We start from the raw sequence: 12133 nt of genomic DNA on the forward strand, positions 1-12133 counted from the left end.
GGATGACCTAAAATATTAGTTACCTTCTACTAGAGGAAAACTATTTCCTGCCTTTCCCTACATCTAGTGTGCAGGGTGTTCTGCAAAATTTGATCTTCCGTTGTTTTAGGAAACTTTTAAAAAAAATCCAGTTGATTTCATTCGTCACTAAACCAGGAGCAGATTTATGTTCATTTGTTCATACAGACGGTCCGGTTTCAATGAAGTTGAAGAAGAGTATGATATGCAAAGGACTAGGGGTCAAAAAATCATTGGGGATTATGAATACCAAGTGTTGTGAATTCTTTGACACCCGCTGAGACAGAAAGTGGTTATGGAATGGGATTCCCTAAAACTTTTAAGGAATGAATTAAATGACATAGCTTGGAAAGACACAGGAGTGGGTAAGATTTATTAAGGCAAGTCCTTTCCCCAGAAAAAAAACCAAGGGTATTCCCACTACCTCCAAATTCTTCCTGCAGTGACCAAATTAATGTAGAGAAGGGGGATGTTAGTGGTTAGTGGTATACAATCTAATCATCTGTGGTCCCCAAAGAAAATAAAGCCGGAGTTGTCACCTATGGGTGTGGCAAGAGAAACTCACCTTGACAAAAATCAAGCACTCTCATTTAAAAATCAAGCACTCTCATTTCCCCTTCATGTGGCGCATATATATATATATATTCATTCATTCTATATTCTATCAAGCCCTTTGTATGTGTCATTCTAAAAGACACAAACCTATAAATCCAGGTCAGTAACTTGTTGTCGGTCCCAAGAAATGGGGCTGAATCAGTTTTATACAGTTGTAATGTCTTCAGCAAAGACTAAATATGTCACTTACTCATGTCAACTAATGTAAACGCTGTGAAGGATTTGGCTTGGCTATAACTGCAAAAAGAGGATGAAACGGACCTGACCCTATTTAAGTATTTATTGAATGGGAATTTGTACTGCTAATTTTCTACCTACCTATTGTAATCACTACTAAAAACTAGCTCGGAGGGTTGACAGCCCTTCGTATACCCCAACAAACAAGTGCAAGAAATATCACACACATGTGACAAGCACTCACAGAAATGAACTAAAATTAAGATTAGGCTACCCTGATCATCCTTGTTAGAAGTTCTTCCTATCCAAGTTAGCTTTGCTTTCACAATGCACGGGTCCAAGGTTCAGTGGTTTTCTGAAACTAAGGTTTAAAGCAATAAAACAAAACACCGCCCTGATATCATGTGACATGGATGATATAACAGGCTCAGCATTCCCAAATTATGTTTTTCTGATGGACTGTACTAAAATCCCATTAACCCCACCCCACCCCACCCACCCACCCACACATAAAATTCAGCCAGCAGAGTACGTAGCTGGATTTCCTGAAGTTACAGAAAAAAAAATCCCATAGGAAATGATGGATTGCTCTCTGAATTATTATAAAGGATCAACTATCAAGAGGTCATTTTAAAAGATGGTTGAATCCAGTCAGGAATACTGGGCCAATTCAGGATTGTCTGTGGGGGGAATTTTTAAAAAATTCAAGATGGCGGCTGAAACGATGTGATCAAAGCTGTGCTTCTTTGGTCCCATGCAGAAAGGGGAGGGGCCTTGGTCACATGGTCATGGCTGCCATCTTGAATTTTTTTTGACTTCTCTACTGGAGATGCAACTGGACAAATTGAAGCTTAGGACTGTTGGAGGAAAGCCCCACCCTAAGATTTTTTCCTGAAGATCCATAGTTTTGTCCTGGCCTCTTGCTAGAATTCTAACTAGTTGAAAACAGGAATGAGACAAGAATCGGGTGGCGGACAATTTTAAAAAAATACCGAGATAAATTAATCTACAACCTTATTTCCATTTGTCAAAAAGTAAGTTGCTCTGGCATTAATGGGTTTACTTCCAGGTGGAAATGTAACTGGATTTCGTCGAGAAGAAAGAAAAGAAAGAGAATTTCAAGTTTGTTTGTTTTAAAAAAATCCCAGTCCCTGGTTAAGCTCTGACAATATTATTCCACACTTGCCTGATTTTGTTAATGTTAAAAAAAAAGTAGCAAATCTGCACGGGAGATGAAAAATGGCGCACAGAAGTATTTTTAGGGGTTGTTGCTTCCTTCTCTGACCCAGAGATTCTCAGGCTGTCCCATAAAATGTTTGGGGTCCAAAGCAATAACAGTTGAGAATCAGAAACCCAGCTGTGTGGTTTTGGAAACCCTGATCAAAATAAACATCAACTGCAACATAGCTCTAGCAAGCCTGGCATTTGTCAGAAGAATCAATGATAAAGTAAAATATTGGGTGGAGAGAGGGGGGGGAAAGAGAGTTCTGTCACGCTCTGACTGTTGCATTGCAAACATATATCTCCCTTTCCTTTCAACTGCAGAAATGATAAAAAGTATATTAGCCATCTAACGACTGAGAATATTGCATTTTCCTTCCTTCCTTCCTTCCTTCCTTCCTTCCTTCCTTCCTTCCTTCCTTCCTTCCTTCCTCAGAGCCATGGGGGCCCACCCTGCCCACTAAAGATAGATGGGGGGGGGGAAATCCAGCTTCAAGTCTAAAGGACTTTCTATTTACACAAAAGATCTGAATGGACAGCTCCATCCCTGAAGCCACGTTTCCACGCAGAACATCACTCAAAAGTGGTCTCAAAAAGCACTTCGTTTCTTTTTCCTGCATAGCAGAATTCCACAAAGTAGGAATGAGGAGGGGGACAAATAATGCAGACACACTAGCCTGAGATGCTCACTTAAGCACGATCAGGAGTAAGTAAGCAACCCAACTACTCAAGTAGGCTCTCCACCTTATTTTTGATAGGAAAGCTGGTTGCTTGTTTATCCTCTGATCTCCGTTATTATGACTGGCAGGTTCTGACCTCTACGCAGTCCTCAATTCACACAGGATCCAGAAATTGACCTTGTATTGACCATGTTTTTTCATCAGCTCTGGGGCAAATGGGTCTTGCGGAAGTCACTTCCCCACCGCCCACTGGAGCTGCAGCTACAAGTCTTAAAGAAGCTCCTTCTCTACGAGTCTGGAGCTTCTGGAGAATCCTGGGCTGTTCTTCTCAAGTTGCCTTTCACCTTGACAAACTCTGGGGCGTTTTCTTGTTCCTCCTGGATCTTCTGCTTGTCAAGTTCGAGCTAGAAAGGAAATAAAAAATAAACAATAAGGAAGGGACGGGAAATACACTTCAACGAACACCCTGGTGCTTCTCAGAAGTTAAATAAAAGCCCTGGAAAAGCACTGCTTTGAGAGCAGTGTATGAAATGTAGGAGTTATTCACTTCTCCAATCTAACCCAATTTCTCAAGGAGAAAACGATGATTTCTGGACTCGCCTCTGCAGGAGAGAGAGGCTGACAATGTTATCTTCTGTGACCCTCATTGTCAGGACCCACCTCAATCCACATCTTAGGAAATAAGAACTCTTGGATGCAAGTTTGTCCCAAAAGGAAATGTTTACTAGGATGAGATCGATTGTGGCAATACAAGACGGGATCTAACAGAGTTACATTTCAATCCTATATAAAGCACTCCCATTTCAACCCCTTCCCCTCATCCATTTGGTCAGGCTCCCATCATTTACTTAGGTGTCAGGCCCTTTCGTGGGAAAGGGAACTCTCCTTGTGTTCATTGTTATTGCTTCTTCCTTTTCAGTTGTAAATGGAGATGCGATCCAGATCTTTCTCTCCCCGTCCCCCCAGATCAAAAGCTTCCCTGGTCTTTGAAGACAGCCTATTGCAATCTGAGTAACCATCCTCTCCCCCCCCCCTCGGAGAGATGGCAGAATCCCCAGAATAAGCACAATATTCTACCTATACATTTATGAAATGTGATATAAATGGATTCTGACACTCATCCTAACAACGCTTAAACCTACTGGAACTAACCAAAGCTGCCTTCTGTCATGTCTTCCCACTTGGGTTCTGAAAGAATTTTGAACTATTTTGAGGTTCCCTAATTCAGGAGGTCCCTTCTGGAATCCAGATCAACACAGGCAGTCCTCGACTTACAACTTCGTTTAGCGACAGTTCAGAATGGGAACAGCGCGGGGGAAAAAAGTGGCTGTTTTTTTCACACTGACGACCGTTGCAGCATCCCCCTGGTCACGTGATCAAAATTCAAAGGCTTGGAAACGGACTCCTATTTCGGACGGTCGCAGCGTCCCGGGGTCATGTGATTCCCCTCCCCTTTTGTGACCTTCTGACAAGCAATCCACGGGGAAGCCAGATTCACACAACAACTGGCTGTCGACTTGCGGCCCCCAGGGGGAGGGCCTTCTCTGTGGGCGCCCCGGCTTTATGGAACCAACTGCCGGTTGAGCTCCGGACGGCACCGGATCTTCGCTCCTTCCGGCGCGGGTTAAAGACCCATTTATTCGAACAAGCTGGCCTGGCCTGATGGGGGAACCTTAGGTGTTTTAATAGGTTTTACATTTTGATTGTTTTAATTGGGCAATTATTTAATCTTTTTTTTAACTTTTGTATTTCTATTTATATGCCCTGTTCACCGCCCTGAGTCCTCCGGGAGAAGGGCGGTATAAAAATTCAATAAATAATAATAATAAATAATAATAATAACCGTGCCACTAACTTAACAAGTGCAGGGGGTTCACTTAACCCCTGTGGCAAGAAAGGTCACAAAATGGGGCAAAAGTCGCTTAACCAACGCCTCGCTTAGCAACGTGCGGCTTGTAAGTCGAGGGCTACCTGTAGACAAACACCTTCTTTTCCCTTCCCCCTCTTACTTGTTCCAATTTCTGTTGTCGCTTGAGAAGCTCTATTTCCAAGTCTGACTTCTTCTTCTGGGCCTCCTCTTCCTTCTGCTTGAAAACCTGGTCTCTTTTTCGTCTCTCCATCACTTTTTGAAGCTCTGGCTTGTTCTGAGGAGCGAGACCCCTGGCAAGACGCCGCAAAGACAAGAAGGTGAGCTAATATGTACGTCACACGTTTCTCGCTATATTGCCAGAGAACAGAATTCATTCACAGAGAAGTTAGTGAAATTGCTAACAACAACAACAACAATAAATAATAATAATAATAATAATAATAATAATAATAATAATAATAATAATAATAAATAATAACAACAGCAACAACAACAACCCTACAAATTTTCCGGGAAGAAAAATGATTTCTATTTTTTTAGTTTATGTACCTTTTTGGGGAAGGTTTTCTCCATCTTTCCCACCGGAAGAGTAGATCTTCTTTGAAGATGATGGCCATAGGGAAATGGGAGGATTTTTTGGGGATCAGTTTTGTATTAGAATTTATTTCCAGTATGTATGTTTTTTTTTCCCCTAAAACTATCTTTTATATTTTTCCGCCTATTTCGGCGTATATGGCTTTCATAATTTAGGATATAAATACAAGGTTTTTTTTTAACTAAGCGAAGTTTTGTAGCATCTTAAAACTAGCATCGCAGTCCTAAGATTATCTCATGGTTTTCTAGAGCAGGGGTCTTCTTCAAACCTGGCCCTTTTATGACTTGTGGACAGGGTGTCTGGCTGAGGAATTCTGGGAGTTGAAGTCCACAAGGCATAAAAGGGCCAAATTTGAAAACCGCTGTTCTAGAGATTCTCATTTAGAAAAAAAAACTTCCCCCACAAGGCTGACTTTTTCTCTCTCTACTTCTAAATTAGGATGTAAGGCATCATAAATAGGATCACCAAGGGACGCGGTGGCTCAGTGGGTTAGGACGCTGAGCTTGTCGATCAGAAGATCGGCAGTTTGGCGGGTCGAATCCCGAGTGCCGCGTAACAGAGTGAGCGCCTGTTACTCATCCCAGCTTCTGCCAACCTAGCAGTTCGAAAGCACGTAAAAATGCAAGTAGAAAAATAGGGACCACTCCGGTGGGAAGGTAACAGCGTTCCGTGCGCCTTTGGCGTCTAGTCATGCCGGCCACGTGACCACGGAGATGTCCTCGGACAAGCGCTGGCTCTTTGGCTTTGAAACGGAGATGAGCACCGGCCCCTAGAGTTGGAAACGACTAGCACGCACGTGTGGGGGAACCTTTACCTTTACCTTTAAAATAGGATCACCTTTGAGATTTTGGACTGTGAGAAATTGCAGGGGGGGGGAAATACCACTGCTGCAATGGAAAAGTATCTATCTGCCACTTTTCAGACCCATTTCAAACAAATGGAATAGGAATTAGACAAGTAACCGGACTGCCCCTGACCTGCGCTCGTTTCGCCGGGACCTGAAAACCTGGCTTTTCAATCTATCTGGCCTGGACTGAGGGGTTTTTTTAGTTTTAAGTTTTAACATTGTTTTATTGTTGGGCTATTATTAATTTAATTCTTTTTAATTCTATTTTTATCTTAATTTATATTGTGTTTTAAATATTGCCCTGTAAACCTCCCTGAGTCCTTCGGAAATAGGGCGGTATAGAGAAGAAAGAAAGAAAGAAAGAGAGAAAGAGAGAAAGAGAGAAAGAAAGAAAGAAAGAAAGAAAGAAAGAAAGAAAGAAAGAAAGAAAGAAAGAAAGAAAGAAAGAAAGATATTTTTGTTTAGAGATGAACCAAAGGAAAAACAATCTGAGAGCCACTTCACTTCCTGGTTTGGTGTTAAGTCATCTTTTGGTTCCAACTGGAGGAAATACAAGTATTTGAAAAGTCACCTTGGTGTGCAGCTTATGCATTTTGTAATGTTGCGCTTTTTTTTTTTTTTTGCAATGTCAGGGGCTGAGAGCTTCAAGTAAATTCAGATGCTGGAAAGTCAATATTCCACAGATGTAACTTGGCTAGCAAACGACAAATGATTTCTAGTTTGAACCCTCACTGAGCATAGACAGAGACAAGAATCCAAGCCACAAAGCAGCATCTTAAGATCCCAAAGCTCCCATTATATATCAATCGTTACTTGCCGGAGTAGTTCCAGGATTAGTGCACTAGATGGCGCTAGAGTGCAACATATAATGATGGAAAAATCAGCAATGCTTTTCACTAAAAGAGGACTGTTCTTGGCCCACTCACATTTTCTTAATCGTGATAAAAAGAGAAGAAATAAGCAATGCAATTTTCAATAATTCCAGCTAGATCTCAAATCTACATATATCACCAAACTAATGAATTGTCACCCCTTTGTGTGGTCTAGGTAGAACCATAGGCTACTGCTAAGCTTGTAAGCCGCCCTGAGTCTTCGGAGAAGGGCGGGATATAAATGGAATTAAAATAAAAAATAAAAAAATAGAGACTTCATCTAGGTACAGTTTTCAACTGATAGTTAGGACTGCAGGAAAAAAACAGTTGCAACCAGCCTGCCCTCCACTGAGGATATGTACACTGCACGAGTCAGATAGAGGGCTGAGGAAATAACTACAGTCCCCTCACATCCTGGACATAAACTGTTTTTACCAAAGAGAGGAACAACCTAGAACTAAGGAGACAGTTAGAACAATTAACCAGTGGAACAACCTGCCTCCAGAAGCGGTGAATGCTCCAACACTGGAAGTTTTTAAGGAGAGACTGGACAGCCGTTTGTCTGAAAGGGTATAGGGTTTCCTGCCTGAGCAAGGGGGTTGGAATAGATGACCTCCAAGGCCCCTTCCAACATTATACTTATTATTATTATTATCTTTTATTCATTAAACATGAAACTCAGTCAACTGAACACTCAAATTGACTGGCACTAATGGTTGACACGGGTTGCTGCCAGCATCCTAGGTATCAACCAGGTATCTCCGTAAAATGTAAGTTGTTCCGAGTAGCACAGTTTTTTGTAGCATTGCTGCAGTTATTGCAGGAAGCTGCAGTTTCTTGATGTATTTTGCAAAGTTTTTGGACATAGTTCCCAGTGCCCCGATGACAGTGGGTATCACTGTTACACATTTCATCCATAATCGTGTAGTTTTGATGGCTATTATTACTATTATTATTACTATTATTATTATAAAACTTTTATTCATAAAACATGAAACTAAACACTCAAACTGACTGGCGCTGATGGTTGACATGGGTTGCTGCCATCATCCTAGGTATCAACCAGGTATCTCTGTAAAATGTACGATGTTCTGAGTAGCGCAGTTTTTTGTAGCTTTATTTTTATATTATATTATTATTATTATTATTATTATTATTATTATTATTATTATTATTATTATTATTATTATTTACACTTATTATTAAACTCCTCCCCTCAGGATGCCGCCATAGGACACTGCATGCCAAAACAACTAGACACAGAGATAGGTTTTCCCCCATGCCATCACTCTGCTGAACACCTAATCCCCACAGGACTGTCCTGTGTCTAAGGATATTTACCCGTGTAAACAAACATTCCAGCAGGCTTTCAGCAGATTGAGCCTTGGTGGAGCAGTGGGCTAATGCCTCCTTAAGTAACACCAGCTGCCTGCAATTAGTGCAGGTTCGCATCCCACCAGGCTCAAGGTTGACTCAGCCTTCCATCCTTCCGAGGTAGGTAAAATGAGGACCCAGATTGTTGGGGGCAATTAAGCTGACTTTGTAATAATGCCGCTTGGGGTGTGTGTGAAAGCCCTAATAAGCAGGCATATACATAGAATGAAGGCTACTGCTACGCTTGTAAGCCGCCCTGAGTCTTCGGAGAAGGACGGGATATAAATGGAATTTTTTTTAAAAAAGGTGGAACAGAAATGGAGAGAGAGAAAGAGAGAACTCTTCCAGTTAAAAACCAGGAGCTGCCTAATCAGAAGCTCATCCAGTGTGAGGCTGGGATTTACTTGTTCCATTTTCAAGGGCAGAAAAGGACAACTGAGAAGACGAGGCAATTGGTGCTAGTGGTGACAAAGCAGCACACTTCTGGGATTTAAAAATCACCGGGGCTGAGAAACACGGGTTGAAGTGGTGGTTCTGCTCTTCCTCACACTAGCGTTTATTTTTAAAGATGTATGCCGTGGTTGATGCGCAGCTAGCACAAGATATATTTGGCACACGGCTGGCAGAAGCTGTTGCCCTAGAGGGCAGTACAAAAAATGTAGGGTATCAAGTGGGACTTGACTGCACAGAAATTAAGTGTTCACAGCTTGATGTTAAGAGGTTTTATTCCTTATTGCTTTCGAGCAAGCAGGTGGTTTTTTTAAGACTTGCCCTTTCTAGCAATAAGAACCACCAACCAAGCTAAAAGCTTCACATTCTCTAAACCAAGTAAAACAGAATAAATACATCGAGTTGCTTTTAAGAAAAATGAAATGTTCGTCCAAATCCGAGGACAGAAAGGTTTGCCTTTGATTTGTTCCCTTCACAAGAAAAAGACACAAATAATGTTCTGTCTCTAATCCAAAGTCAAAATGTTGCCTCTACCCACAATTAGGTATTTTATAAACCAGGGAGCATTCTGCCACAGTTTTCCTTTTTTTGAAGGTCTTATTTTGTTGTTGTTAGTTGTGAAGTCATGTCCGACCCATTATGACCCCATGGACAACGTTCCTCCAGGCCTTCCTGTCCTCTACCATCTTCTGGAGTCCATTTAGGCTCACGCCTGCTGCTTCAGTGACTCCATCCAGCCACCTCATTCTCTGTCGTCCCCTTCTTCTCTTGCCCTCAACCTTTCCCAGCATTAGGCTCTTCTCCAATGAGTCCTTCCTTCTCATTAGGTGGCCAAAGGATTTGAGTTTCAACTTCAGGATCTGGCCTTCTAAAGAGCAGTCAGGGTTGATCTCCTCTAGGACTGACCGGTTTGATCGCCTTGCAGTCCAAGGGACTCGTAGGAGTCTTCTCCAGCACCATAGTTCAAAGGCCTCCATTCTTTGGCGCTCAGCCTTTCTTATGGTCCAGCTTTCACTGCCATACATTGCAACTGGGAAGACCACAGCCTTGACTATATGCAGTTTTGTTGACAGGGTGATGCCTCTGCTTTTTAGTGTGCTGTCTAGATTTGCCATGGCTTTCCTCCTGAGGAGCAAGCGTCTTTTAATTTCTTAATTTTATTTAAGGTGAGCTTAACCTGACACAAGGTCATGCTATTGTCTCATGGAGCTAATTTATAAAAAAAGACAGGAGAAAAATGATACCATTTCTATTCTATCCTGCTGTATTCATCAGATTCTTCCTCCCCTTGGAAAACTCACATTCTATTTTTATTCCAGAATTCCCTTTCGTATTATAAATAATAAGAACTTTGCATTAAGCAGGAGGGGCTGCTATCACCCCAACTCCAGAAGAAGTCTTCTGTGACAGATTTTTAAGAAAATAGATTCGCTGAGCCTTAAAAACTAATGAGCTTCTTACAGCGTTGGGATGTAATTATCACATAACGTGAAGGTTACAATTAGATTTCGGCGAAGATGATTAATATTATGGGTTTGAGATTTCCTTGATTCTTGGATTGTACTAAGCGTTTTAGCAGCTTAGAATATTCACCTGACATTTCTCTGTGGAACATTTGCTGCTGAAAGTCCTGTCCCAGTTTTGGGACCTTTTTTGACAAGGTCAATAAGTGAAGTCACTTCTCTCAGTGCGTGGTAACTTCTAATGGATGCTTAAATGAATGGTCGTAAGCAATGGTGGGATTCAAGTATGTGAACAACCAGTTCTCTGTGTGGATGTCGCTTCCAGAAGTCAATTCTGGGCCTGGGCAACAAAAAATTAGCTATTGGTTCTGCCGAAGTGGTGCGAACCGGCTGAATCCCACCACTGGTCGTAAGTTAAGGACCATTTTTTTAAGCGAAAGACTATTTAACCCAGGATTGCAACCCAGCCATTAGACAGCTGGGTAAAGAGAAAAAGTCTAAGAATTGGAGGAGAGTCCTTCTTTATTCCCGCTTCAAAAAAAATAAATGTATTAACTAACAACAACAACAAAAGATTTATCCCTTTATCTCTTACCTTTTCTGATTCATACGGAGTTCTCGATGAAGATCTTGATGATTCCGAGATGATTTTACAGGATTAATTAGTTTCTGAGGCTTAATTAGTTCAGGATTGTCTTCGTCTATGTAATCTGGTTCAGCCATGACAGTTTTCAATATCTGAGGTGACTCTCTGGATTCCCAGATTTCACTTAAGTGATCTAGAAGAGAGAGAAAAGGGTTTTGCTCACAATCAAGGAAGAAAATATTGCCAATCTATTTTCAGAAAGGCATTGTTAACCATTGAGATGTTGTGTTATTTATTGCTACTAAGTCAATATCCCAGTCTTCTGTTCATACAAATATCCAAAGTGGCTTACAGCAGTAACACAGTAGCTTAACAAAATCAAACCAAGATAAATTGAAACCGAAAGTTGATCCTTAAAATAATTAAGCCCTAGAACAGTGATGGCAAAACTTTTAGAGATCGAATGCCCAAACTGCAACCCAAAACCCACTTATGTATCATTGGGTGCAGGGTGGGTGTGGCACATTGGGTGGGCGTGGCCCATTGGGTGGGTGTGGCTGCGATGGTAACGGCAGACTGGGTAGGACTAAAAAGTTCAATCCATCAGTTCCAACTTTGCGAGATTATTTTTTTTCCGTGAGAAGTTGAAATTGATTGATTGATTGAACCTTTTTTTTTTGCATACAGCACCGGAGGCCTAAAACGCAAAGGTTTTATAAAAGCCAGCTGAAGGCCTAGGACTGGGGTGACAGCGCGCGTGCCCGCAGAGAGGGATCTGCGTGCCACCTGTGGCACACGTGCCATAAGTTCGCCACCATGGCCCTATAATGAGAGAGGTCTCCAATCATAAGTCTGGAGAAAAAAGGCAGCTAAGCTTTTTTGGTGCAAGATGCTGGCTCTTCTTTCGTATATTTGTACACCCAGACGCAGCTATTCATCACCAGTAGGAATCCAATATCTCATAAGACCCGGTATATATTTTCTGAAACTGTTTACCATCTCCAGTACAAACTCTCTTTTATTATTTAGCCCTGTGGAACATAGATTCATTTTGAAAGGAAGACTAACAGTTCTCTTACAACTCCTTTTGATCAAATCTTTTCTTTAGGAATTTGAAGAGCATCTTATTAATAGCTTTGGTTTTAGACAGACTCACACTTGACTTGGATAAACGGCGAGAGAGGAGCTGAGGTTAGGGAAAGGGCAGAAGGATTGACTTCGCACACATAGAAGCTTTAGCAAAAATGACATCAGACGGCTTCTTAATCCCTTCACTCTATGAGCGTATCTTTCACCCTGAAAGAACACATACAAAGTTCTTTTCATAGATTCTTTATGGGGTGCTTGGTGCTCTCTGAGCTTGGT

The 12133-nt window shown here is 41.6% G+C and overlaps 1 protein-coding gene across 1 annotated transcript; it reads right to left on the reverse strand.

Annotated features, from left to right (window-relative positions):
• Window positions 1-1318: 1318 nt before the first annotated feature.
• FAM107B (family with sequence similarity 107 member B) lies at window positions 1319-10938 on the reverse strand. The gene is made up of 3 exons (XM_083365421.1): window positions 10778-10938; window positions 4721-4871; window positions 1319-3115 (listed from the first exon to the last, which is right to left on the reverse strand). Exons 1-3 carry the CDS (start codon window positions 10903-10905, stop codon window positions 2999-3001), a joined length of 396 nt encoding a protein of 131 aa, XP_083221547.1. The 5' UTR covers window positions 10906-10938; the 3' UTR covers window positions 1319-2998.
• Between the last annotated feature and the right edge of the window lie 1195 nt (window positions 10939-12133).

Source organism: Vipera ursinii, assembly GCF_947247035.1.
Source record: "Vipera ursinii genome assembly, chromosome: 6".
Lineage (NCBI taxonomy): Eukaryota > Metazoa > Chordata > Lepidosauria > Squamata > Viperidae > Vipera > Vipera ursinii.